The sequence below is a fragment of the Ursus arctos genome, unplaced genomic scaffold (genome assembly GCF_023065955.2).
Source record: "Ursus arctos isolate Adak ecotype North America unplaced genomic scaffold, UrsArc2.0 scaffold_6, whole genome shotgun sequence".
Taxonomy (NCBI): domain Eukaryota; kingdom Metazoa; phylum Chordata; class Mammalia; order Carnivora; family Ursidae; genus Ursus; species Ursus arctos.
In genome coordinates, this window is record NW_026623078.1 from 79348708 (window position 1) to 79376686 (window position 27979).

At 53.3% G+C, this 27979-nt stretch overlaps 1 protein-coding gene and 1 long non-coding RNA gene across 4 annotated transcripts in view; one reads left to right on the forward strand and one right to left on the reverse strand.

Moving 5' to 3' along the window:
- ZFAT (zinc finger and AT-hook domain containing) overlaps positions 1-27979 on the reverse strand; it is a 284368-nt gene that overhangs the window by 10272 nt on the left and 246117 nt on the right. For all 3 annotated transcript variants that reach the window (XM_057308065.1, XM_057308067.1, XM_057308066.1), the window contains 2 exons: positions 25629-25755; positions 22845-22975 (listed from right to left, as the gene is read on the reverse strand). In XM_057308065.1, the coding sequence (XP_057164048.1) occupies positions 22845-22975; positions 25629-25755 (258 nt within the window). The remainder of the gene's footprint in view (positions 1-22844; positions 22976-25628; positions 25756-27979) is intronic.
- LOC123000808 (uncharacterized) lies at positions 1266-8562 on the forward strand. The gene is made up of 3 exons (XR_006409066.3): positions 1266-1691; positions 2629-2742; positions 4442-8562. It is a non-coding gene; the product is annotated as an uncharacterized LOC123000808 (long non-coding RNA).

Below are 27979 nucleotides of genomic sequence, written 5' to 3' on the forward strand. Positions count from 1 at the left end.
GACTCAGGAAGAGCTGAGAGCCTAGAGCTGCAAAAATAATGTAAGGGTTAGAATACGAGTCCCGGAGGGGGGTCTGGGATGGTTTCGGGAGGGAACAAGAAAGAGTCCTCAGATGTGTGCAGGGATGTCAGAGAGGAGCCGAATGGCCAGGTGGGAGGAACACGTCTTCGTCCTGCACGGAGCAGGGCTCGAACCGCAGCTCACCATTGTCTGCTGGGAGGCCAGACACCTACCCTGCAACCCTCAATTTTCCCATCAGTAAAACAGGGATGAATGGGCACTCCAGAAGACAGCTGGGAAGGTAAAAGAGACCCTATAAGCAAAGTGGGTGCTTAATAATGCCGCTGCCTTTTCAGTGCCTGTAGTATTCATTTAATAATATTTTCTTAACACCCGCGAGCTGCAAGGTGCCATGGCACATCCGTTACTTGTTAATCCAGCCACTATGCCAAGCCTTCGTCATCATAAAAGTCCCAGCAGACTAAGCTCCACGCAGCAGGGGCCGCAGTGTCCTGGCACCGCTCTTTCCCAGAGCCAGGCCAGACGCACACACAAGCACTCAGTATTTGCGGAGTGATGATCCGCCAGGGACCGGGAGCTGTGACGGGCGCTGGGGAAGTGGCCCAGTGGAAAAGCCCCATCCAGTGGGGGCAGACACAGGAGCAGAGCTGCCGTGTTCCCATCGAGGGCCGGGCAGCCAGGGAAGGCCTCCGGAGGAGAAGTGGGGATGGGTTCCAGGCAGAGGGGACAGAAGGAGCAATAGCTCCCAGGACAGCCAGCAAAGGTGGGGGTGCTCAGGTGGCCTCTGTGAGCGCCCCCTGCTGACGCTGACTCCTCTCCCAGCTGGTGTCTGGCAGGGGAAGGCCTACTCCTCCCGGCAGCCCACCCATCTGTAACAGCCATGACTCCATGCTCTCCCGGGGGTGGTCCAACTGGCCCCCAGGGGCCTCCCTCTGACCCTGTGACTGTACCATTCCCTGCGAGCAGGTGTCAAAAGGGGGATTATATTTAATTGAGACAGAAAAATGGAAAGGCACCTCTGGGGTGGGTACCACACAAAACTATGGATTGGAAGGCACTTCTAATTTGGACTGAAAGAATTCACCAGAAACCAGAGAACTATCCTGAATGGAAACTATTAACACACTTAGCCTGATTTGTTTCTCCAGAGTGAATCAGGACCTTTTTTCTTTTCTTCTTTTAGTGTTTGTTTCCATTTCATTTAAATGGGAAATGTACTGTGAACCAAGACTTTGGAAGTAAATATTGGTTTATTTCACACTGAAAGAGGGTGCCTGCCAGAAGGCTGGGGAAAGGCGGGGGGGAATACACAACAAATGCGTTTCTCCTCTTAAGTGTCAGGAAATTCTACACAAAGGAAAAGGTGAGGGGCCGGGGCGACTTGTGCTGATGTCCCCAGGACCTCCCATGTGCGAAGCCAGCCTGCTGCACTTCAGGGAACAGACGATGTGAGCTCTGAGACACATGCACTCCTGGACATGTGCCATGATTGGGGGACGGTGACTGCTGTCAGAGCCGAAGCCTGAGATAAAGACGCAGTCACAACAGAAATTCCCACCGGCTAAAATTCCTGTTCCTCTGAACAACGCTAACACCACGCAGGCCCTGTACTGACAAGGGCCGAAAGCAGTGCCACGGACGAGGGGAACCTGACCCGGCTCCAGCCTTTGGTAAGTGGGGGCTGCAGCCTCCTGTTTCCGTGACAGCCGAGTTCTCTGACACCAGCTCCAGGGGTTGAGGGGGTCCCGAGGTGACCCGGAGGACTGCTGCCCACAGATGTGGGGAGGAAGACAGGCAGAAACCAAGAGGAGGCTGCTGGGCTTAAATAAGGGTAAACCGCATGCTTACTCTGCCGCATCAGAGCCCAGGGGCTGCTTCAAGGATGGTGGTGGTGTCTACATGTGGCAGGAGAAGGTTTCGCAGACAGACAGCAGACAGCGAGCAAAGAGCAGGCATGTGCCCACGGCCCTGCCAAGGCTGCCGGCCACATCCCACCACGCCCACTGGGCAGAGTGCTGTCTTCCCCCTTCCAGAAGGCTCTATACTATCTCCCACTGCGGACCCAGCCTCAGCTTTACTCACTGAGACTCCCTCTCCCGGCTTCCACAACCCTCCCCTGGGCTCTGTTCTGAGCCCTCTCACAGATTCCAAGCTCCCAGTCTTCAACGTCTGCTCTGGACCCCTCTCTGCATCGACGCTCTGCTCCTGGCTGGGCCAGAGGCGTCGAGCTGCAGGCCAAAGGGCCATCTGCTTCTGGGGGGCTCCTGGGGGCGTCTGTCCAATGTGCCAAAGTCACAGGAGGGAGGGCTGGGAAGGAGCGGCAGGCAGCGTTCATGGTCAGGTCCTGAAGAGCCCTGGTCACCCGCTGAGGGGCTGAGGCTTCGTTTTACAAAGGAAAACATGGACGGTTTTCAAAGAAGGGCCTGCGTCACCCAGTCCATGGCACTCCGCCAACGGAAACTTGCCTAACATGAGAGATTAAAACTCACCGAGCGTTACACTTCTCTCACTGCTCCTTTAAATATTTATGTTTATTTGTCCGCATCACCTTCTCCAAGTACAAAGTCTATTCAAAGATAATCCTGTTTCCTGTTTTTCTTCCCCCAGTTTTCAGCTCCAGGGTTTTGTGCAAGAGGGTCACCATTCAATCCATCCACTGCTCATTACGAGAGCGCAGTGAACCTCAGGGCTTCATTCACAGGAAGACGGATGGAGACAAAGGTAATGCGCCTTTGGCAGAGTCCTGCAAAGAGCATCCTTCTCAGTGGGCACAGGCGTAACAGGGACCGTGTGCCGCTGCTCAGTCACCTCTCTGAGCCCCCAAAACAGAACTAGCAACGGCCAGGGCCCCCAAAGCCTGGCGGTCGCCTGCTGTGGAGCAGTGTTATGTTTTCGCGAGCTCTCATGAGCCAGTGGCCCTGCTTGGCCTGAAGAGGCTGCCCTCCGGCTGGTCCGGGAAGAGAATGTTGCAGGAGGAGGACTGACGGGGGTGGGGTGCCGTATGCTCCACAGAAGGGGTCTGGGAGGCTCTGCAGAGGCAGCCCCTCCCCCCTCCCCACCCTCACACACTCCATGTTTCATGTTCCTGCAAACCGCGGACCTTCCCCATCCCATGCAGCCCAGCGTCCCCCCAGCCCCTCACCGTTTACTGAACCCGTGCTGGCCATGTACACACAGCATCCCACACCGGGCATTTCTGAATGAAACCTTCAGCGGGCCAGGGACTCATCCAGGGTCAAACAGTTGGAAAGTAGCAAGAGCTGGACCTTGGTCTCGGCGACCCCTCATCCAGAGACCTTCCTCAGCTGGTGTGGTCTGACAGCGACAGATGGGATTACACGTCGCAGATCAACTGGGTTAAATCATTACTTCACACAGTCTAATCACTTTCCAGCTGCCTGTAGAGCTCTCAACCATTTCCTCCATTCAAAGTGATCTCTCTGGTAGCTTAAACTATTAGCTCAGGCTTAGAATTGCTCCCCACAGTAGAAATAATACGGCTTCACAATGCCATTATCCCCTGAGATGGGTACTCCACTTTCCCCAAATGCTGTATCTAACATATCTTCCAGCTAAATTATTAGCAGCATAGATGGCTTAATAGAAAACCTTAACCCAGGGGACTCTACAAATTATTCACTGGATCAGGCTCTGAGTTCTGCAAGCTCTGCCTACCTCAAGTGTTCCTCTAGAACTTAGACCAGATGGCTGTCAGACCCGGCACTCTGCTGGGCTCCATTCCTGCTGAGGAGTGTCTGCCTGCCGAGGCCCAGGCCCTTCTGTGGCTGCCAGCCCCCTCCCCATCCACTCGCAGGCAAACACTGACGGACACTGGGCGGGCCGGTGCCTCACTGTCTTGCTTTCTCCCTCCTCCCAGGCCTGCTCCCCTTCCTCTCTGGGTACCGTCTCCACTTTTCTTTGTAAAAACCATTCTGAGCAGGTTAACCTTTCTCTTTCCCAACATTCAAGAAACTCCCTAGGAGTGTCCCTCGCTGGGGGAGCCCTCCTTGAGGAAGAGGGATTCCCTGTGGCCGCATGTGCTGTGTGGTGTCCCAGCAGAGCCCTCACACGGCTGTGTACCACAGTCTGGACTTCACAGGTCTCCCCGATACACCCACAGCTTCTGGATAGCAAGGACAGGCTCCTCCGTCCCAGCCTGGCGCCACAGTCCCGGTGGGCACACAGGGGCACTGCTGGTATCTCCACAGCTACCCGTGGGTGGAACCTGGAAGGCACGATAGAGGGAACAACCTAGAACCTCTGCCTCCAGGCCAGGCCACTGCTGGCCCTTGTTTCTGTCTGACAGGAGCCCACCCAGACCACAGGGGGGCTGGCAAAAGGCAAACTGTCCACAGAGGGGTCCAAAACCTGTCCACTTTTGGCTCCAAAAGTCCCGACGATCCATCCCCTTATTTTACAGGAGAGGAGCGGGCTCAGAGAGGAAATACACTGCCCAGGACACACTCTTGGAGCCAGAGCCCGGGTCTTCCAACTTTTGGTCCGAACTCTCCACCCTGCCCCAGGAGGCCTCACACCAGGCCACAAAGTGGGTTTGGCTGCTGGAAGAACACAGTCGAAACACCTCGCCTGGTGCCGGGCCCGTGGGGGACCCCGATGGATTCTCCGGCACACATGGAACCACGCGGAGGACACACCTGAGGACAGCTCTAAGTCTTTGCTGCTGCTGAGAGCCGTCCGAGCCGTCTGCAGTGCGACGAGAGGAGGAAGGAGGCCGGTGCCGTGTGAAGCACTTTCCTTGTGCTGCCTGTGGCATGCAGTGGCTGGCTCGAGGGCGCGTGGGCTCGGGGGGGGGGGGGGGGCACCCCCTCCGGGCTCCCACACCCAGGCTCTCAGACGCCAGGCCCAGAGCTACTTCAGCCCAGGCTACACGGCCGGCCCCCCAGGCTGTCGCGCCTTCGATGGGCGGCCAGGTGACCCGGGTCCTCACCCAGAGCATGGGGCTCAGCCAGAGAGGAGCCTGCCATGGCAGCACCACCCCCTTCTGCCTGGTTCTCGGGCTGGCCCCCCGCATTCAAGCCCGGCACCACCTGTTTCCACAGCTTGGCTCCCTCTTTAAAAAGCACACACCGCGGGGCTCCTCGGTCCCTGCGTCCGCGTGCCTCACACACAGACGCTCACAAGAAGGGCCCTGAGGGCAGAGACAGGAAGGACAGCTTTCCGCCCCGACGCTTGTCCTCAGGAACCCCGACGCTGGCCAGGAGAAGTACACGGAGGGGCTGTCTCGCTGAACAAGATGACACCTGGGAAAGCGGTATCCCATGGGGAAGCCAGCCTTGGGACACTTCGCTCTGTGCACAGCCCCCCACACACGGACTCGAGCCCCGACACACGTCCCCCTGTGCTGTACCGCACCAGCCACCGTCCCCCCGGACATCAGAACAGCCAGAGACATTCAAGGACATCGCGACGTGACAAACAAAGACAATTCCGGGAAGAGAGAGCCGGGTCTCACGGCTGAACCCCAGAGAGTGGCGGTGAGCAAAGAGGAGCGGCAGTGGCTGGCCGAGTACTTAACACACGTTCTCACACGGCCGGCGGATGACAATGAATGACTCGAGCGCGACACCCAGAGCTTTCCACACAGCGCAGAGAACCTCCTGGTGCCTGAGTCGGCCACAGGCTCGTGCCAGGGGGCTCCGGTCCACGGAAGCTCCTCGGGGGCTCGATCGCCCCCCAGACCCCTGCAATTTCAGCGCTGCCGGGCACCAGCACTTCCAGGCAACTGCTGGGCTCCGCGGAACCTAGAGCATCATTTAAACTGGGCTCCCAGCTCACAAATACACGAGTAACAAGAGATAGATGTAAAACCTCTCTTAGCCCAAAATGAAAAGAAGCCGGAACGACACCTACAGGGATGGCCTTGCTTGATGTCTTTAGGGCCCTCTGAAATGAAAATGGCACCAAAGCACCTCCACGAGGACGCTGCTCCCAGGCCAGCGCCGTCCCGCCAGCCTGCTGCCCTCCACGGGTGCAGGGAAGACCAGGAGCGCCTTCGCGTGGGGGACTCTGCTCGCGGGGTCTCCGGGGGGAAGAAGGAACCCGCCCATTCCCGCTGGCACTGCAGGGAAGATCGCCTGGCTTCAGGCATCCTTCACGCCTCCCAGCCATCTTCAAATATGCTGAACCACGTTCCTCTTTATTAGACCGAGGCTGGGGAGCAGCCTTCTCTCAAATGTCACTAATGCCCGTGAAAGGGAGGGCACCCGGGGCTCCGGGCAGACGGGCAGAGAAGCCCCACCTGCCCCTCCTGCTGGCACCGTCGTGGTTCTCAGGACCTGCCGATGCCATCGGGAGGACAGAGCCACTGACCAAAGCATCAACTCAGAATGTCACGAGCGCCCGTGATGGGCAGGGCTCCATAAGGCCAGGCGTGGGAGATGCGAAGAATCTAAAACAATCGCTGAACTCCCACAAGGAGGCAAAACGGAGGTGTGCCATGTGTGTATGCGAGGGGTGTGTGCACGTGTATACATGTGTGCGTGTGTGCGTACATGTGTAGACAGGAAGGGGGTGTGTATATATACATATGTGAGTGTGGGCGTATGTGCGCATGTGTAAGGGTGGGGTATATACATCTACACTTGTGCACGTGTGTGTGCACGTGTGTCTACAGGCAGGGTGTGCACCTGTATACATACATGAGTGTGAACATGCGTGTGTGGGTGTGCATACATCTGGGCATGTACCTGTGTGTGTGTGTGTATACAGGCAGAGATGTGTGTGCGTGTGCGCGTGTGTCTACGAGCATGGGTTTGGGTGTGGAATGGCCACGTACAGGTCCCTAAACTTGTGTCATGCTCCTTCTCTATCCTTCCAGACACTTCCTGCCACGCTTCCGCAGGCTGCATCTTATTCCTTCCTTGTATATCTGTCACTTCTCAGCGCGACCTTAGCAGGTGGGCCCTTCACAGTTTCCTTACCGCATTTCATTCTCATGCAGGGTTGTGAGGAAGGCAGGGACAGCAGCCCTATCTGTCTGAGAAGTGGTTCCCTGAGACCCCAGACCTAGTAACAGGTGATTCCGGGGTGTGAAGCCAGGTAAGACCCTCCAAGGCCTACAGTCTTTCTAACTACCTCTGTCTACTATTCAGTGGCTTCTTGTGACCCTCAGGACGAAGCCCAGCTCCCCAGGTGGAGAGACAAGGACCTTCCCACCCTGGCCCCTGCCTCTCTCCCTTCCACCCCGCCGTGCCCATCTTTGGTTCCTGACCACATACGTGTTCTCTCCTGTCCCTGAACTTCTGCCCCTGATGCTTCACTTGTCTGAAGATCCACCACCTCTCCCTTGAGAATCAGATGTGTGTCCTGTCATCCAGGGAGCCCCCAGGCGCCCTGAGTTTCCAGCCCAGAGCTGACCCCCAACACATGGAGCCTGGCCACACCTGGCAGACAGTGAAGAGTGAATCCTTGCTTCTTGGATGAATCCCTGAAAAAATGAGTACAGAGTAAAAGTCTAAGAAAGGTGCTGCCCTTGTTGAAAAACCACCAAATACAGCAGAGCTGAGATGGTGCCGGTCCCAGGGAGGAGTCACCGCCGGGGACATGGGTGAGGCCCCTTAGAGCCGGGGTCTCCAAGTGCACGAAGTCGCCAAGCGGTCACCACAACCTCTGTGCACTAGGCTGCATCACACGACATTGAAGGGGCTCAGTTCAGAGCCCGGGTCGGGGCGCTTGCCTTGTGTGGGTCTGCGGCCCGGTGGAGGCAGCGGACGGGGCGCTTATCCTGGACCCCGGGGGCGGGGCGGCTTCCTGAAGGAGGCTGCCCTGGTCCTGAACACTGTGGGAGGCCCAGAGTGCTGGCACCTTCCCTGGTCCCTTCCACTGCAGGAATTCTGAGACTCCGTGGCGTGCTGAGAAGAGAGGGCTGCACATAAAAAACCAAACAGAACCAACACCGAGGATGACAAAGAACTCTGCAGTCGATTCTTTTAGGTGAAACATTCCTCTGTGCGTGTTTAAGCTCTGAGGAAGAAGTCTCATTTTTCCCAGTAATTGGGGTTTCACTCACTGCTGAAATTATCACCGAGCAAGAGCTTCCTGTAGCATTCCCAGAAGGGGGGCGGGCACCCCCACCTCACAGGGTGAGCAGGCAAGCATATGTACCCTGGGTGAGGTGTGGTGGTGTCTGTGTCAGAAACCAAGGGACGATGGTAAATACTGTCCCGGATTTACAGAAGGAAGAAGAGGTATAAATGGATGTGGTTTGTAATAAAGCATCGTAAATTCCCAACTCTAGAAATATGTATGTAGATACAGGACCAAAAGAAGGGTATTATGAGCAAGAAACTTGTGGCGACATCAAAAGATATTCACAGGCAGGGAGAAACCATTCCATGCATCAATGAAGATTTAAAGCCTTTCAAAAAGGACAAAATGCACAGCAAGGGAGGAAGGCCGTGATTCATCCTTCCTGGGGAGACAGCATAATGCCTCCCCTCCGTCCTATTTTTCTTTTGGTTGTAAGTAGACAGTAGATACTCTTTCTTTTCTGAAAATACTGATCCTATAAACAGTCCAAAACCCAGGTTGTAAAGACGGCTCGCTGCAGGCAGTCACTGCTATCCCCGAGTATGTCCTGGCTCCCAGAGGCGCTGCGGGGTCTGGGGGGCCCACCCGCGGCAGCCCCGTTCTGAGGCCCCAGGGCACGGGGAGCCCTCCTGCACAGAGCGCCCTTGTCACGGGGTCCCGAGGGCCCGCCTGGGGGGAAGAGAAGGGCCAACTCCCTTAGCTGTGACAGCAGCACCTGGAAACGTTGGAAACACGCCCCTACTGGCCCCGTGTCTATCACAGGACGAGGATAAGGTCTGTGTGTTGGCCAAACCAACTCACCCCGCAGACGGGTTTAGAGACAGATGTCGGGGCAGCAAAAATGGCTAAGACGTCTGGTCTGTCTTGAATTTCTCAAGGGTCTAAGCACAGTTGAGTGTGGTCTCAACCATCAACTGAGGCAAAAAGAATCCTTCCCTTGGAAACTATGGTAAAATGGGGTGGACGCCGTGGTCGACGCACATGGGAGAAGCAAGGGACAACAGGACTGGCGCCGGGGCAGGGCGGGTGGTCACTGTGGTGCTCACAACTGCCAGAAGGTGCCATCCCCTCCAGGGGCCGGTATCCGATGTCCTGACCCCCACCCCACAGCCCCTCCGTGTCCCCTTCCAGCCCGTGCCCACATAGCACCCGGCTTACAGCCAGCGCTCAACACACGTCTGAGCTGAATTATTCAGGAGATATTGTAAAGCTGAACTCAAACAGAACCAGAGCATTCCCTGTGACAGGGAAGGAGGGAGGCAGCAGCTTCTGCCTGCCCAGGAATATCTTCTGATATTTAGACAAGTTGATTGTGCATAATGCTTCACTTTCCTGACCTTTGCGCACACATATACCGAACTTTTATTTAGTGGCAGGCGCTGACCCCTGCCGGGCACCTCATACGGGGGGACGTGCTGCTTACAAGCCTCACTCCTGCCTGGGAGCCCATCCACAGACGGCAACTCTCAGGGTCATTCTTCTCACCGAAATCCCTCTGCTGCACTTCGAGAACACTTCCCTCAGCATGTCGTTCAGAAGAGAGAGAAGCCGTCCACCCTCCGTGATTTTTCTCACAATCACCCCAGGCAACCACCCTCGCAGGCCCTGGTCTTTCTCAATGTTGACCTAACAGGCTCGATGAAGATGTGGTGACATGACGGGCCCCCGCCTCGCTCTGCCACCCCGAGGACCCCTCTCTGTGCTGGAAAGCACTTGGCTTCTTTCCTCAGCGGATGCACTCCCCCAGTCCCACAATCTGTGGCCTCTAGCAGTTTCCCTGGCCTCTCATATAGCGACCTGCAGCCTCCCCAAGCCCGAGTAGACAAGGAAAGTGAGCCAGCAGCAGCCTGTGTGCCCCTCCCGGGCACCCCACAGAGCCACAGCCCCCAGCAAGGAAGACGGATTCCCAGGGCTGCAGCGTTTCCATGTTCTGTTGACCACAAAACATCATAAACCATTCCAATCACTCGTCAAACTTATCCAGGTATGTTCAGTATTAGCAGAGGGGATCCAAGAACAGAAACATGGACTGTGGATCCGTCACCCTCTGAGCACCAAGGAGCTCTGATACCCACATGCCCCTTCCTTTACCGTTTGTACTTGTCTCTCCAAGTATAAATATCTGCCAACCTTGCCTCTCCCCGGAGCGTCCTCCTCTCTCTGCCTGCTCTCACGTCTGTGCCCCTTCTGGCTCAGATCCCCTCCCCCACCTCGCCTTCACTTTGGGCAAGTGGCTGTCGGATGTCCTCAGCCCTTCCACGTCAGCCCCCCACCAGGGCCCTCTCTGCAGCAGGGGCAGGAAGGGAGTCAGCCTGTTTCCAGCCACAACCATGTTAATCTACACAATGCCACTGTTTACCTGTCTGGACCAAGTAACGAACGCTCCGATGAAACTCTGGGACTCCTAATGCCAAGCACAGGACCTAGACAGCTGTGTTAGCACTTGTTTGCTGGACAGAAACTTCCAGAAGCAAAGGGGCGCCTGGGTGGCTCAGTTGTTAAGCGTCTGCCTTCGGCTCAGGGAGTGATCCCAGTGTCCTGGGATCGAGCCCCGCATCGGGCTCCATGCTCCACTGGGAGCCTGCTTTTTCCTCTCCCACTCCCCCTGCTTGTGTTCTCTCCCACTGGCTGTCTCTCTCTCTGTCAAATAAATAAATAAATCTTAACAAAAAAAGAAAAAAAAAAGAAACTTCCAGAAGCAGAAACAGCTATGGCTGAATTCTACACGCACAGAAAGGGGATAAGGAGCTATGTTACTCCTAGGACAGGAAGCTAAGATTTACCGAAAACGCCCTAAGACTTCATGCGCATAATCGCACGTAATCTGTATGCTAGCTCTATGGGGTAGGTTCTAGTATCTTCCCAATTTACGGATAAGAAAACAGAAGTTCAAAGAGGAGAAGTGCTTTGTCCCAGGTCACATACCATTAAGTGACAGGAGTTCACACCCACGCAGGCTGGCTCCCTTTTAGCCATGTGTTACCCTCCCGGCTTTGCCACAGGCTCCTCCACCTACGTGACACGGCCGGGGGCGACTCTCATGAGGTCGGCTTCTCAGGAGACACCCCGTGTGCTGCGCCTCCTGGGAGGCCGCCATCTCAGAGGCCTGCAGTTCCTGTGGCAGGGCCCCCACAGCAGCTGCAGGCCATGAGGAAGGCACCCAAGCCCACCCAGCTTGGATGTCCGACGTTGGATCCTCCGTTCATGATTCTGAGCACTCGGGAAGCCTCCAAACACGCCAGGCCCTGAGCCAAGTGCTGGAGATCCCACAGAGGAAAGAGAGCCAAGCCCGCTCTCCCTGAGCCCCGACCTGATGCGGAAGGCAAAGGCGTGCGTACAGGTCCGTGAGCATGTGGTCTGTGACAAAGGCCCCAAGAACGGTAATGAGTGGGCCCCCCTCCCCACCTCCTGTCTCTCCGCTGCTGGAGGACAGGACAGCTCCCCCGCCAGGTGCAGCCCCTGAGTACTACCTACGGTCAGAGGGAAGGCCTGGCGGCATCGGTGGCCTTCCAGCTTCCCCCAGGAGCAGCCCCACGTTCACCCCCCACTCCTGCCATCCGTAACGGGAGGGAAGTGGGTGGCAGTGTGTCCTTCCTGCTCTGCCCACGGTGACCTGGGAAGTGGGAGATCTGAGAGATGTGGCTTCCATGGAAAAGTAGACGCTCGAAGTGGGAACCCAACCTGTGGGCTTGTTGGGGACAGTCCCCTGAATCCGTGCTCCGACTGTCAACCTTCCTCCCCAGTTAGGAAATGAGGAAGGGGGTAGTACCCAGGGGTTGCACCTGGGCGGGGGGCCAGTGCTCTCCTGTCCTCCAGCAGCGGAAAAACTGGAAGGTGGGGAGGGGGCCCACTCATTACCGTTCTTGGGGCCTTTGTCACAGACCACATCCTCGTGTGCCTACACTCACACCTTTGCCCTCTGCATCAAAGGCATCAAATGGGGGGGGGGGCTCGGGGAGAGTGGGGCTGTACTCTGACCAGAGTCCCACACCATGCGGTGCTGCTGGCCTGCCGATATGAACTGCCCTTCACTTCTCATCTGCATTGGATGGTGCTCATTAAAACCAATGGCCACACAGGGAGTGGCTGAAGGTGCAAAGACCAAATCCTTCCGCCTCTAATCTCACGGAAGTCTGCCATCAGGTGAGGAAGTTCTCCGCTTTCCGGGGCTCCAGGGACTAGACGAGGCCCACCTGGCTACTCTTCCCACCTCACAGCCAACTGCACCATCTAATGACACAATCAGAGAAGAAGGGCTCAGCGTGTCCACAGGCCCCGGAGAAGTCCCGATGTGGACTTGAGAGGTCAGAGAGGGCTGAGAGTGTGGCCTTGCAGCCGACACCGAACAACAGAAAGTGAGCCTCGCAGAGGAAGGTGATGAGCGTTCTGGGCAGAGAGAATGATGGTGGGAACAGAGGATCAGAAGGCAGCCCAGTGGGCAGGTGCAAAATAAGCAAGGGGGTGGAGCGAGGCAGGAGGGCCAGGCTGCTATGGGGAGGCCACAGTGAGGTCCTGTTCCCAGTTTCCTGGAAACTTCCTACATTACTAGAGGGTTTTAAGTGAGGGATGCTGGAATCTGGTTTACATTTTGAACAGCTCGCTCTGCGCTATGTGGAAACTGGATCTGAGAGCAGCACGAGTGGAGGGAAGGAGACAAGTGAAGAGAAGGTCTGTAAACCAGCGTGGGGAGAGCTTCTCAGACTCTGCCACGCACACGAATCAAGGGGGACCATGGACAGGGGTAACGTGCAGTCTGACTTGGGAGGTCTGGGGTGCAGCCACTAGAGCCTCTGTGTTTCTAACAAGCTCCCTGAAGCCACTGGTCCGGGGACCACATCCGGAGAAGCAGCTGCTCCGATGGAGGTGGCAGCTTTGGGACATGGGGACATGTGAGGTGTGTTGTGGGGGGAGATCCCACAGCAAGGGGAGGACGTGCTGACAATCACATGTGGGGGTAACGCGGACCCCCAGGTTTCGGCCTGAGCACTGGGGTGGAGAGTGTGCACTCGAAGGATGGGGAAGCTGAAAGAGCTGGGGAGGGAGGGCTGTGAGGTCCCGAGTGCTTGTTTTGGGGAGCTCCTCTGAGCAGGATGGAGGCCACTGCTCCAGTGGGAATGAAAAGCAGACCCAGCTGGTGGCAGCACTGCCCTGGGACACGCTCCAGGAAGGCCAGGACCACATCTCCTTCAGGTGGGGCCCCCAGCCCTGGCTCCCCCGTATCAGAGTTCTCGCAGCCCCGCCTCTGCTGCAAACCTGAGACAGAGCGAGTGATCTCAGCCGGCCAGGGCAAGCGGCAGAGACGGGAGGAGTCACATCAAACCCACCTGCCCCAGCCCAGGCTGTGGCCCAGAAAATGGGCACCCAGCAAACAGCAATCACCTCAACAGTATTGAAACTCAAATAAAGTGGGATCCTGCAAATAGCTCCAACCAAGCTGCAGCTTCCTGGCGCTCAATGGTAGGAAAATCGGGGCTTAGGGAAAGGAAGAGAAAAGAGAAGAGAAGTTCAAAAGCATGACCTCTCCAGGCCTGCTAAAGACACTCTAAATGAACACGAGGGCCGGAATGAAATCGGGAAACCTTTATCCACTATTTTTTCAGACAATTTCCCACATGGCCAGAGGGAGATCATGGCACTTATTTTTACTTTAAAATTTCACAAAGAAGTGGAATTTTCCATCACTACCAGGGGATAAAGGAGCTCAGCAAGTAATAAGAGAGATGAGAATGAGGATGCAATTTTTCCTATCAGCCACCAGAAATCATAGCAGAAAACGAGGTCTCCCAAAGTTTTATTTCAAACAGAAGACATTCAAATGGCTAAGGGAACACCATGGAAGGCTTACAAAGGACAAGAGTTGGCGTTAAGTGACAAGGGAGAGTAAACCACTGCCAAGATAACGCTCAAAAGAACTGGGAATAAAAGATAAAAGATGTCTATCTGGATTGGAGGCATCGATCAGTGTCCTAACAGAGTCTGGTGTTAGATCCTCAGTCTGGTGTTAGATCCTCTGGTGGACACATATGCTCTCGGCCCCTGCAACCACACAACGGACGTGATCGCCTATGAAAAACCTAGGACTCCCTTGCATGGGTCTTCCAAAGGCATTTGAATCCCTCATCATTGTAATTCCCCTACAGAACCAGTAAGCACGGCCCAGATGCAACGTTCCTACCACAGGACACAAGCAGCTACACTTACCATCCGTTTAAAATTATATATACCTATTCCTGACCTTCTGGAAAGATACCTTACGTAAACCACAACAATGGCAAAACCACCACGATGGGAAAGGAGAACCAACAAGACAACTGAACATGCCAGGGTTTCACTGCAACGCAGAAGAAGGAAACTCCGCTCTTAAAATGTCTCAAGCACTCAGGCAAGCGATCTGAAGACAAACGGGGTTCCGAAGGGGAGAGGAGAGCAGAGGAAAGTGGGAGAGGCTCTCTGGTTATTCCCACCATGTGGGGTGGGCGGCGGTGCTGAATTCAGGGAAAGGTCTGCTCACCGCAGGAGTTAAAAAGCGCCTCCTACTGGAACAAGAAAAATCCACTAACTCACCAATTATTTGAACTTAAATGGATAACAAACTAGGAAGGGCTTCTCCTGGTCCCTTTGGCGGGGGAGGGGAAGAGGAGAGATCTCAACTCAGTCCCGCTTTATAACAAAGATAACGCAGATAGCCGATACCTTCTGTGACCTCCCAAGGATGGCAAGAGGCTCCCGCGCCAATGCGATCCTGCAATCAGTCTCTTGCCGTGCGTTTCAACGATCAAATTAACAGAATGCAGTGACCGTTGTTAAAGCACTGAAAATAGATTTTGAAGTCTCACGTAAGTCACTTCCAAATTCCCCTCCCCTGAATTTTACCCCAACTATTATGAAAGGCTCAACATCCGCCCCAGAGGAGGCCAATTCCGGGCTCCCCTCCAGCAGGACCTTGAGAGCTTGTTTGGAAGTTCTAGCAGGGGAGCGTAGCTACTCATATATCCTTGACCGAAGAACAGTCCTCCTCTATCGGGGAAGGTCGTCCTCTTCGACCGAGCGTGCAGCTTCAGGAGGGACGCACATGGAGCGGTGAGGGAGGAAGGGGACACCCGCCTAGCCAGCCACATTGGCCGAATCAACCCTGGCAATCAATGGGTGACAGATGTCGCAGCCAGATCGCCCTCCCATCCTCCCCTCCAGCAGGAACACGGGGCACGAGGCGTCTCCTTCCAGAGGCTGCTCTGGAGAAGTGCCTCCTGCAGAGCATCCCCTCCCACCAGACGCCCTGGTACACGTGGACAGCACGACAGGGCGTCGGGAGACCAGAGGACTCCGGGCCTTCGATTCAAAACAGGACAGGCTGGACCTGCGCTTCCTTGCAAACAGGCGAGCGGTGCTCGTCGTCGGCCGTAGCTATGGGCTGCATTTCCTTGCAAAAATAATGAACTGCAAATAACAAAGAGCAATTCTAGTGCTGGCTGGCAACCAACACATGTCCTACAGCAAGAACTGCTCCCAAAATTGCCTCTCGGACGAAGCACTATGCACTGAGCCCGTGGAGGCTCGGCGTGTTCCTCTCCTCCTGGCTGACACATCAGCTTCACTCTCCAGCGCCAACCACCCCAGGGGACCTGCCCAGAAATGCCAAAGGGCGTGCGGAAGCATCTGGGAGAAGGGGGACTGCTTTGGGCAAATCTGGAATTTCTACGTTTGTTTCTTAAATCAGCAGTTATAGCATGTGGTCAGAGCATTTGGATTCTGAACAAGATTATGGCAGCACAATTCTGCACCATGCCAGGCCAAAGGCCTGCGTAGGGGAAGTGGGCAGGGTGCCTGCAGGTCTGAGACCGTGTCCGTTGCTCCTTTCAGCTGTTCCCGGCCACTGGGGCGGAGGCTGACAGCTTGGACGCGTCCAGCACAACAAGGGAAAATAATGAACAGAAGAAAGACTACTCCAGGGTTGCAGAGACCCAGGAGTAAGGAGTGGGTGCACCACCCACCAGCCCCAGAGCATGACTCCTGGGCTGTAAGCAAGATGCTTGGTGTGGACAGAGATACAGTCCTGCCAACAAAGAACCACTAATCATAGTCACCAGTGAAATAGTCACACAATGGGAGGAGATGCAGTAAGAACCATCTAGTTGCTCTTGGCCTGGGGACTCAAGTGGAGTGTTGGTGCTCAGCAGAGGACTCCTGGGGTCGATGTGGTCCTGCCAGCCTCTTCTCAACCATGGCCCCCTCAAGAACCTGCAGACTAGAGCTCATTCTGGAACCTTCAACTGAAATACCAACTGTGAGAGAAATACATATCTACTGAAATGCATATGCTTTCCAGAAGTTGCCAAATCTCCCTGAAATCTCTATATCAAAGTCATCGCTATGACAACTGGTTATTTCCGTAAATAACTACCTGGAGTAAACAATGACCTTTCACTGACAAAGAGGCCTTCACTCTGAAATACACACGGACATGTGCGATGGTTAATTTCATGTGTCAACGTGCCTGGGCCACGGGGTGCCCAGATACTGGGCCAAACGTTATCGTGGGTGGTTTCTGTGAGGGTGTTTCCAGATGGAATTAACATTTAAATTAAAGGACTGAGTAAAACAGACTGCCCTTCCTAATGTGGGTGGGCCTCAATCAACCAGTCAAAGCGTGAACAGAACAAAAAGGCTGACTCTCCCTGAATGAGGGAATTCCTCCTGCCTGCTGACCTTGGAGATGGGGCATTGGGTAGTTTGCTTGTTTTCCCCCTACCTTTGGACTCCAGTTACAAGGTCAGCTCCTCCTGGGTTTTGAGGCTTCTGGCTTTCAGACTGGACTATCAGCTCTCCTGCTTCTCTGGCCTTCAGACTCAGATGAACTACACTGTCTCCAATTTACAGACTGTAGATCTCAGGACTTGTCAGCCTCCATAGTTGGTGAGTCAACTCCTTGTAATAAATCTCTGTATACATGTATATATATGCACACACACACACACACACACACACCATTGGTTCTGTTTCTCTGGACGAAGCTAATACTACATGCTTTCTCATCAGGTCTCAGCAGAGTAGAAACGGTAACTGAGTCACAGAGAGGCGAGCACGGCAAAGTGCACGCCACTGGACAGCCTCACCTGGACTAACCCTAGGACAGGTGGGTCCCTGTACGCAGGGAAATGCCCTAGCCAGTTTACACACGGCATATGGACTGAAAGGCTACTGGTTTTCAAAAGCAAACAGATCAATGAATAACACACCTCAACTCCCACCTGCAGCTCAGGGATCTTCTCCCAGACAGATCCTCCCTCACCCCCAGAGGCTGACACCCCACAATGCACCCAGCTCTCCCAACTGATGTTTAGGAGTCACCCTCAGCAATAATAAAAAACACACTTTACTTTAACTCAAGAAGACCCACATCATAAAAACCACCTGTTCAATCATCCTGACCTTTGTAAAAGGAAGATGCTGGGTGATTATAAAGTCTCCTTACTCTTCACAGACAAGCACAGAAGAAAGGGGCAAGGTGCCCCTGCTGGCATGGTGGCCCCAGGCTCTGGGGCTGTGCCCAGTGTCAATGACAGTCTCGGGGAGGACAAGCTGTTCTGCTGGAAATCCAATAGCAGGAATGCTCAGCACAGATTCTCTACCTGGGTTCTGTGACTAAATGGAAGAACCCAGAAACTGTAATTTCTTAAAAATGCCAACATGCCTTTAAGAGGGTAACATAGGTCAAGAAGCCCACAGCGAAAGGTCATCTGGCTGAGAAGTGACAGGAACCTGTGCGCTATCTGGACTCCTCCTTTCCCCACTGGCCTCTGAGCAGTGGGAAGGGGCAGTGAAGGCAGAGACCAGACTAAGGTGCCTTTTGGGCTACGACTCCTGTCACCACTTGGTGGTTACAACAGGGCCCATCATTTAACTGAAGTGGGGGCGTCATCTGCCACCTCCCCGTCTCCAGTCAGCCAGCACTCAGCACCAGCTCCTGGAGGAGCTCCTGCTCCCACCTCTGCCTGGAACCCTGCCCCCACCCAACTCCCAGCTTCCCTGCAGGACTCCATTCAGGCACCTCGCCATACATGAAGCCCTCCCTGCCCAACACGTGCCCCCATCCCAGACCCAGGTTCAAGTTGGGCAGCCCCCTGGTACTCCCACAGAACCCTTGGGGCACTGGCCGACCTCCCCAAAGCCTACACTATTCCCAGTTAAAGCTGCCTGTTTAAGGTCTTGACTGGTTCCACTGGGTCATGTCTCCCCTTCCCCCTCTAACGCAGCATGTTATTTATCGTATGTGTGGATTAGCGACCGCCCTCAATACAGGCAGGTCGTTCATCTTTCTCGTGCACTGAACTATCCTGAGAGCCAAGAACAGCGCCTGGCTGGTAGAAGCAGCTCAGGGGTAGTTTGCTGAATAAAAGAGTAAATAATTTCCCATACTGGGAGACCTGCCTCTTGAGAGCAGGACCTGTCTTAACCCCAGAACCCAGTGTGACAAGCAGAGTAACGGCCCCCCGCCCCCAAGACGCCCGTGTCCGAATCCGCAGAATTCGAGCATGTTACCTTGCACGAGGAAGGGAACTCTGTAGATGAGACTAAGAAGCTTGAGATGGGGAGATTATCCCAGATTATCCAGGTGGGCATCATGGAATCACGAGGGTCCTTATGAGACCGGAGGGTCCGGCTGAGAGAAGGCGAAGAAGCAGAGGCCAGAGCGCTGGGGTGTGAGAGAGCTCGCCCTGCCCTCACCGGCCCTGAAGACGGAGGGAAGGGAACCTGAGTCAAGGGACGCCAGGGGCCTCTAAAAGCTGGAAAATTCAAGAAAGGAATCGTTCCCAGAAGGAATGCAGCCGTCGACACCTTGATTTTAGCTCAGTTTGAAATTCATTTTAGACTTCGGATCTCCGTGACTATTAGATAATAAATCTGTGTGGTTTTGAGCCACCAAGTTTGGGGGCATTTGTTGCAGCTGCCACGGAGGGAGAGCGAGGGTGCCCAGGAGGGAGCACGCAGGGAGTGAGGGGCGGTAAAGTCTGCGAAGGAAATGATGCAGACCAGTACAGAAAATGTTACTTGTTGTCTCGAAAATAAATTTTAATCCATAGAACAGCAAAGAGGCACATAAGCCATGAGCCAGGATGGTGATGGTGGCTGTATTTGTCTTTTCCTTTAGAATAACTAACTTTGACTCAGAGATGCTTATGATGTATCTTCCTGTGCTGGTAGGTCTTACACTTCATCTACTTAAGGCAGTTTTCTTTATCAAAGATAAATTTCCTCTGCATAAAACCCTAAAGCAAGATTTAACAAAAAGAAAAGAAAGAAACCAATTTATTTAATGAAAACTGTCCAGTCTTCACAAATGCACAATTAGATGCACTCCAAGCTCTCGTGTTTCCGTGGGCCCGGCTGGTGCGGGGCCTGTAAGGACTTGTCTTCCCGAACACTTCAAAACGCTCGATCCCCATGAATCTGCTTCTAATGCTGACACTTGAGAAAAGTGACGTGACAGGAAATCATTGAGGACATGGTTCTATGTCCAACTGAAAATTTAAATGCCCTGAATTATGGCTGCAGTCTTTTCGACGTCTCATTTAAAAGTAAGAAGAAAGCAATCTAAGAAACCATTTTTTTCACAGCTCTTTGCTTCCAACACCCCCAGCCTGCCCACAGGGCTGCCATTAGTTTCATCCTGGAAACCGAAAACCCAGAAAGACTGGAAAATTAATCACTTTCAATTATCACTGATAAATTTTCGTATAAAAAAAAAGGTCCTTTTCAATTAACATTAATACATCAGGAAGAAATAAAATTATGAACAGAGCATATAACCATTGTTTCACATGGGAAAGACATCCTGAAATCTTTAAACATCCAGAATCAATTCATACACAACCTAGAATTTGTTTTGACCCTGAAACCAGAAAGTTTCAAAAGATCTCACAAAAGGATATCCAGTAGTAACGTGAAAACCTCTTTTTCTGCAATATATACGATGTACTTTATGACAAGGTGTTCTTGCTTTTTTTCTTTCCGGTACTGTCTTACAGGATATAATCAGAGACTCAGGAAACCCACAGTACATTTCATCCTATGTGATAAACATTTATGAAGCAACTAGTACGTGCGCTCTTCTGGGCTGGAGCAGGACGAAAACCCCAGCACTAAGGTGCCCCCCACACAGTGAAGGGAGAGCACCATTCGATGCCAACAGGTGCACTGGAGTTCACGCTGAAGTGCCTTAAGCACGCTCATTAAGCAGATATAGTCCCTCTACTGAAAAATCCTAAATCCAGAGTCTAATTAAAAGAAAAAAATCAAAACTAATCTATCTAATAAAAACAGCTGTCAAGTGGCCCCGTCGGTTAAGCGTCTGCCTTTGGCTCAAGTCATGATCTCGGGTCTCGGGACTGAGCCCCACACTGGGCTCCCTGCTCAGCGGGGAGCCTGTTTCTCTCTCTCCCTCCCCTCTCCTCTGCCTGCTGCTCCCCCCTGCTTGTGCTCTCTCTCAATAAATACATAAAATCTTTAAAAACAAAAACAAAAACAAGCACACCTGTCTTTACATTTAAATGATTTGACAACTGAATTCAGAGGCATTCCTTCACACAGTGCAACTCTTTTGCCAAAGGAGGGGGTGTTTGTTGTCTACCTGTCCCCCAGTCCGTCCGTCCGTCCGTCCATCCATCCATCCATCCATCCATCCCCCATCCATCAGGTACCAGCAGCCCCGGTGAGCGACATGCCAGGCCAGGCAGACAGGATGACGACAAGGACACATGCTCTTGGCAAACATTTCCAAACGCAGCTGCTCTCGACCGTGTTAAACACTCATGCTCCTCCTAGCCCGTGTTTTCAATAAACCGCAAGATTCTCTAAAGGATCCCACTGTTTTCTGTTACCGCAAGCACATTGTACCTGTTTACGCTGGTCGGACTGGATGTTTATCTGCCTCATCCCATGTCGTGCTGTCAACCTAATGCCTCAAAGCACATCGAAGCTGTACCCTAAGCCGGCAACCTCCTGTCTCACTGCGCTGCCGGTGACGCTCAATGAATCATGTCCCTGAGCAGCGGCAATCACCAGCGCCGGCACCTTCCTGTAATTCTCAAAAGAATCCAGAAGGTATGAAGCATGCAAAAATTCTCCTGACACCATCCCAATCAGACCCCTCCTGACGGGTCAGGTCCAGCTCAGGACTCACATGTCATGACGCGGAGCGCTGTTCCGGAAGAGATTTAGTAAGACAATGTGAAGACCGCTGTCTAGTAAATACAAAGGAAAGCATGGGTACAAGTCTGTTCCCAACCGGTGGGCAGCAGGCCACGGCAGACTGAGACACCACGTCCCACGGTGGCACTGCTGTCCAGGCTCTTCTCGAGACAAACCACACTACTGGGGAAACGCGGTCCCAACATTCATCTAGACGTGCTGAGTTTGGTCTGCAGATCGTGAAGTCCAGGGTTGAACCATAATGTACTAACTCCCCTGGAATAACTTAGCCTGGATTTCACACTTCGCATTGTGTTCTGGGCACACCTGGGGGGACTGTCGAGGAGACAGCTTGGGAAGCCTACTTCTGATTCATCAGAGGGATGCTGCCGGGGACACAGCATTCAGGGGTCCCCATGTGAGAGCCACATTAAGAAAATACCTTTCTTTGTTAGTGCCAAGACAACCAACTCCTTTCACAAAGCTCATGGTTCCACATTTCCTTATTTATTGTTATAAAATTTGGTACCAAATGCACAGTCAAACCTGCATGTCTCCTGTAAGACACCCCTCTGCTCAAACATCAGCAATCTGCCCCCAACAACCTGCTATAAAATATCCCCCAAGCATGCTCCGGGGCCCAAAGCCCTCTCCTTGTCTTACTGTCCTCCACTGCACCTGTTCCCCATTTGACATCGTTTGTGTCTCACTTGTTCATTTCCGTTTTACTTTTATCCCCACTGGAGAGTGACCATGGTGATAACAGACACTGGTTCTCTCCTGGAACCCCAGAAACACTGCCCGACAGGAGTGGGCGCTTACTAAGTACCTCCTGAATGAATGACTCCAAGAATGGGCAGCTGTAAAACTCTATGGTCTGCATTTCAGCTCTCTCTGTGAACCTGAACTTTGCCCGAGTCCCACGTGTTTACCATTGTTATGCTTTTTTAAGTATTTGTGGAAGCCAGGCTAAACGAAGCAAGGGATAGTAGAGAGAGAGGTACAGACAGAGAAAAAGGATGACCTCATCATCAACCACCCTGCATTTTAACAGCTGGTGAAGTCTCTGGGGATAGCAGGGGAGGAAATGAGCCAAACAGTTTAACTAACAATTAAGTCAAGTAACCTTTATTCAAAAACTGATCATTTTCTTCCCATCGGCTCAGTCCCCGGCCAGGTGATGCTGCATATTTCACGAGGCCAGTCCACTGAGAAGCCCTCCCAGCTTCTCCGGCTGCTCCCACAGTTCCCACCCAAGGGCTGCTTTTCACGACAGATGTGTCCAAGTGTGTCCACATCTGCTATTTTCACACTGGGATTCTTTGAAGGGAAATGAATGAAAGGTTCCCAGAATTTTAAAAAATATATTGTACCTCTCCCCTAAAACATACCTCGGCCTACGGAGCTACTGAAGACATGCTACCATAATCATCAGAGGCAGAGGAAGAAAATGCACGAGCCTAAGTCAATCTCCTTCCCAATCCCACCTTAGGGAAACTCAGCCTTGACAACCTACAGGCAGGAGAGAGAGAGGGTGTGCGGCGGTGCGGAGAGAGGATACTGAAGGGGCAGGGGAGGGCCCTTACCTGTTTCACGACCGTCACTGTCCCTGGAGCCATGGCCACCACCGAGGCCACGGCAGTGGCGTCATGGGCCTCAGTGCCCAGCTCGATGATCTGCTGGAGGATGTTCACAGCCGTGGGGTCAAGGCGGTCACCTTACAAGGAAGAAGCAAACAGGACACCAGTAAGCCCACCGGTGCTGGGGGGCCCCGAGTGCAAAACCAGACCTTACGAGCGGCCACTGTGCAGTGGTGCCCATCCGGGGGAAGCACAGATTCTCTGCCATCCTCGTTTCGACAGCAGAATAATTTGTGTGGTACTTTCTGGCTTTAAAGCACTTTCTAGAAGAACATCTCAAAAGCCCAAACAATCGTGTGAGGAGATGACATTGTGATGGTATTACCCCCATTTCACAGACTGGTTACCTCTGCACAAAAAAGACAGGACATTTGCCTGGGGTCACTGGGTCAGTCACAGCACAAAGCCGGAGTTCAGGCCCAGATATTCTGAATCCAAACTTGGTGACCCAAAACTGCCTCTCCGGACAGAACCCCTGAGAAGTACCAACTAACACATTAACCTGCAAAGTTAGTGTCCTGGGAGCACACACCTGGTAGGTGGCCAATGAGAGTGTGCTCAATAAATTACACAAGTTAGGGAAAAAACATCCGACGATGTCTCAATTATTAAAACCAGTGGGCTTTAGAATTCCAAACCAATTCCAGCTTGGGGGTCTATTTTAATCATCTCAAATGACTGGAATCCACGGCATCAGGGCAGCTACTGAGTATACCCTGCCCACTCTCGCCATCTGCTTGACCATCTGGGACTCTCCCGAACACGGCACTCTGACCCTGATCATTAATTCACCAAAAGGGAAACTATTGCACGATCTCTGTGTTAGCATAATATTACCAAGTCTCCGCCAATGTTTGCATCCTCGTGGACTGGCTTTCCGTGGGCCACATTCCCGTGTGAGTCACTCAGGAAGAGACGGAGAAGGGGAGCGTGAGGTGTTCTAGGTAGCGGGTAGGGTGCGGCATGTGACTAAGTACATGGCGTGGGAGTGACCTGCATATACTCAGAGTGTTGCCTGGCGTTGCCCTGCACACACATACACACACACGTGCACATGCACACACACACTCTCCCTTGCTCACTCTCTCTCTCTGTCTCAAGGGAGGTGTGTCAACTGTGCCTTGCAGCCAACCACTCTGAACATCTGAACAAAGACTAAACAAAACATTTACCTTAAAAACTTACTGAGCTAAGTAAGGTTTAATTCCTCATGCACTCACTCCCTCGGTGACCATTTATCAAGCCTGTCACCAGGAGTGTGGCTCCCAGCGGGAATACGAAGATCTGCCTCATCTAACACCCTCTCTCCTCCTCCTTCTGGGACTCACGAGACAGATTTGTAAGCAAATTATTACCGCACCTGGTTGGTCCCGTATCAGGAGGCAATCAGGGGAACGCCGCAGAAAATCAGGTGGGTCCCTGGCAGATGACATGCGATCTGAACACTGAAGGTACAGGTGAGGTGGCCAGAAACACCGTGCGGGGGAAGGGAACAGACGGTGTCCCAGAGACCACACACCGCAGTGCAGGTCTGGGGGGAAGGGGCGCCTGCACAGTCTGTGGGGGAGAGCAATCTCAGAGGCAGGGTAGAAAGGGCTGCTGCAACGGGAGCCAGGACCCAGAGCGGGCGGGCCTGGCTCGATGGGCTGCATGGTCTGAGACTTATCCCAAGAGCCAGGAAGAGACGCGGGAGAGGCCTCAGAAGGAATGTGTGTGCGTGCATGCATGGGGGATGCAGAGCAGTCACTGAAGCCACCGAACACGAAGAGAGGAAGCACAGACTCAGACAGAGCCTCAGCTCTCGGGGCCCCATTTAACAGCCTCGGCCGGGCCGCTCCCCTCTGCAGAACTTGCTGCTCTAACGAGCTGCAATGGGGAGCGCTGTCTCCCGTTCTCCTCAAGCCCGGCAGCCCAGGGAGCCCAGCCCTCAAGTAACCGGCCCAAAGGACTGTTCTACTCAGGTTGCTTACACCTGTAGGGCTTCAAGAACCAGGCAACACTGGCGATTTCCTACCTCCTGCCACTACCTAATGCCTTCCTCTGAATGCAAATCAGGCTGCGGTCACGCATTAACTTGGGCTCCGTCCACGTGCTAACAAGGACTAAGAAAACGGTTCTAAGTATAAGGCCCAAATCACCGCTGGGGTGGCACAATGGTTTGATTTTAAAATTGATCTAAGATTTGAAAACGATGACATTTGACATAAAGATCCTGCTTTGGGGCTTTTCAGAAGACTGGGACGTAGGCAGGGCTGGGCTCGAGGCTCTGCAGGGCAGCCCTGGCAAGGTGAGTGGCTGTACCCTCAGTCCGGCCCATGCCACCACTGTCCGTGGGGCGGAAACAAGCCCCCTGGAAGAGAGGCCCACAGGGAAGCCAGGGATGGGGACAGACACCCAGACCACAGGATCAGCTCTGGCACTCAGCTGAGCACTCTGGCAAAGCACCTTCCACCCCTGTGAAGAGTGGTAAGCCCTCTCTCAGAATATGTGTGGAGACCTGGCCGCACCACTGCAAAGCTCTGAGTCTGCGGAGCCTTCTCGGCTCCTGTCAGGAGGCAGAGGCCTCCAAGCCTGACCATGGGACCTTCTGCATTTCGAATGCTGGGTCAGGGATGTGGATGAAGCCCAGCTCAGGGCCATGATGCATTCACACGTGCATTCATTCAGCAGGCCCACTGAAGACCAGCCCGAAGGTCGCTGGAAGGTGCCCCACAGCATGTCCTCTCTCACCGCTCTCCGAGGTGTATCTCAGGTCCTGGAGTGCGGCCACAGCTGCCTGCGTGCCCTGAACGTCCTCTTCGGTTTCTGTGATGTGCACATACTGGGTGGAGGGCTCCTCGGGGGTTTCTGTTGCTGGCTAAACAAAAACAGATCATCTGAGTGATCTTCTAGAAGACCACCTGTTACCCGCAAGTCCCAGGATAACGCATGGGGACAAAACAAACGCGCACAAGCAACCGTCTGCAACACCTCATTTACCCGGTGTCCCCGAGAAATCAGCTGCTCCAGTAAAAACACACTTTCCAAAATGGAAACTTCTCTTTGCAATTACCAAGACGTTTTTAAAGATTTTATTTATTTATTTGACAGAGATAGAGACAGCCAGCGAGAGAGGGAACACAAGCAGGGGGAGTGGGAGAGGAAGAAGCAGGCTCATAGCGGAGGAGCCTGATGTGGGGCTCGATCCCATAACGCCAGGATCACGCCCTGAGCCGAAGGCAGACGCTTAACCGCTGTGCCACCCAGGCGCCCCACCAAGACGTTTTTCAAGCAGCTTTGGGAGAAAGCTTCCTGCCACACATTCTTGCCTTAAGGACCAGGGTGTGCTGTTCATAATTATAGAGATTAGATACACACAGAGATTCTTATATGTGCTCTTCGAACGGCCACTGTCTCCTCCCGCCACTGCCTGCGCCATCCTAATCTTCCCCGGGTCATGGACCTCACGGTGTCAGGCCACCAGATGGAGGGCATGGCAGAGCTGCAGGTGGAAGGGAGGGGGACGGCCAACTACATGGCCCGTGTCAAGTTGGCAGCACATGTCCTGAGTAATATAGGTCAGTCAACCCTGCTTATTCCGGCCATTCTCATTTTTATACGGAGGAGACGATTGACAACGGACCACAGGAAACATTATCTGCAAAATCAGGAGTTGGGAGGGTAGGAGGGGCTGAAGCGACATTCACAGGTGCCGCATACCTCAGGAGAGAAGAGGTGGGACAGAACTCAGCATGTCACAAGAAATCAGCATGAATAATGCCGTCTTTCTGGGAGCGATGGGAGTGCAGGGAACTATAAGGCAGGAAACATGAACATCACCAATAAAGAAGAATAGGAAGGAGGACTTTACACAAAATTTACAGGTGCCGAAGTTATGCTCTGTAAGCACTTATCGGTAACGGACACAGGTCAGAATGCCATGTAATTCTTCTTTTACAGCCAAGGGGCAGGTGCCTTTCAAGATTCCCAGCCTGACACATAGTAGACACCCAATAAATATGTGATGGATGCATAAATGAACAAAAAAAACCCTACTTTCTTGTAAGTACCATTAGGCCACAAATTGCCCAACACTGATTAGGCCCAAGGAATGTTTAGCCTGTGAAAAACAGCACGCACACAGAACGGCTTCTTTCTCCCTGGGCGAACTATCTATAATAATCACATGTGGGAAGGATGGGCTTTGCAAGGCATTCTGGGTAGCCAGACAACCGCCCAAAATGATGGGGCTGTCAGCTTGTCATCCCACAGGGAACCAACCACCTGAGCCCAGCTTCTTGGCTGCCCTACTGCCTCACTTCTGGAGTTGAGTCCATGACTTTGTGTGAACTATTGTCACTGGGTTCGAAGCTCTCCTCCTTACTGAGCTGGGGTCTGTAGGAAGCAAAGCCTTCAGTGCCGAGGGGCGTTAGCAAATGCACTTACAAAAGCACCAACTGACCAAGACACGCGAGGTGTTAGAACTGGCGTTCCAATGCCTGTTAAGAGAGAGCAAATCCTTGCAGTATGAACTTGGAACACCAGAGGACTATGTTTTCCCTCAGATGAGGATGTGATGTCGATGACGACACCGCCACCATCACCACCGATAATCACAGTGGCTGCCAATTACTGGTGGTCCCAGGGCCAACCAGGGACTAGCTATGGAGCTCGGCAGTTTGTGTGTTATGTCTCTTGGGTATCTTAGCCTCACTGGATGGATCAGAGATGGAAAACACAGAGGTTAAGTAAATAATGGTTCCCGGTCAAGCCATTTATACAGACAGCACCAGGATTCAAAGTCTGTCAAACTCCAATGCACACACTCCCTACATTTTCTTATAGAAAATTTCCAACACACACAACAGGGTGATGAACCCTCGGTATACACATCGCCCAACTTGAGTAATTATCAATTCACGACCAGTCCTATTTCCCCTCTGCCCCCCACACACTCCATGCCCTGCCCCTGGAATATTTTGAAGCAAATGCAGAAGTCATAGCATTTTATCTATACATATTTTAGAAGGTACCTCCAAAACATAAAACCCTCTCAAAACACAAGCACACCACCACCGTGACATCAAACACCCAACAGTACG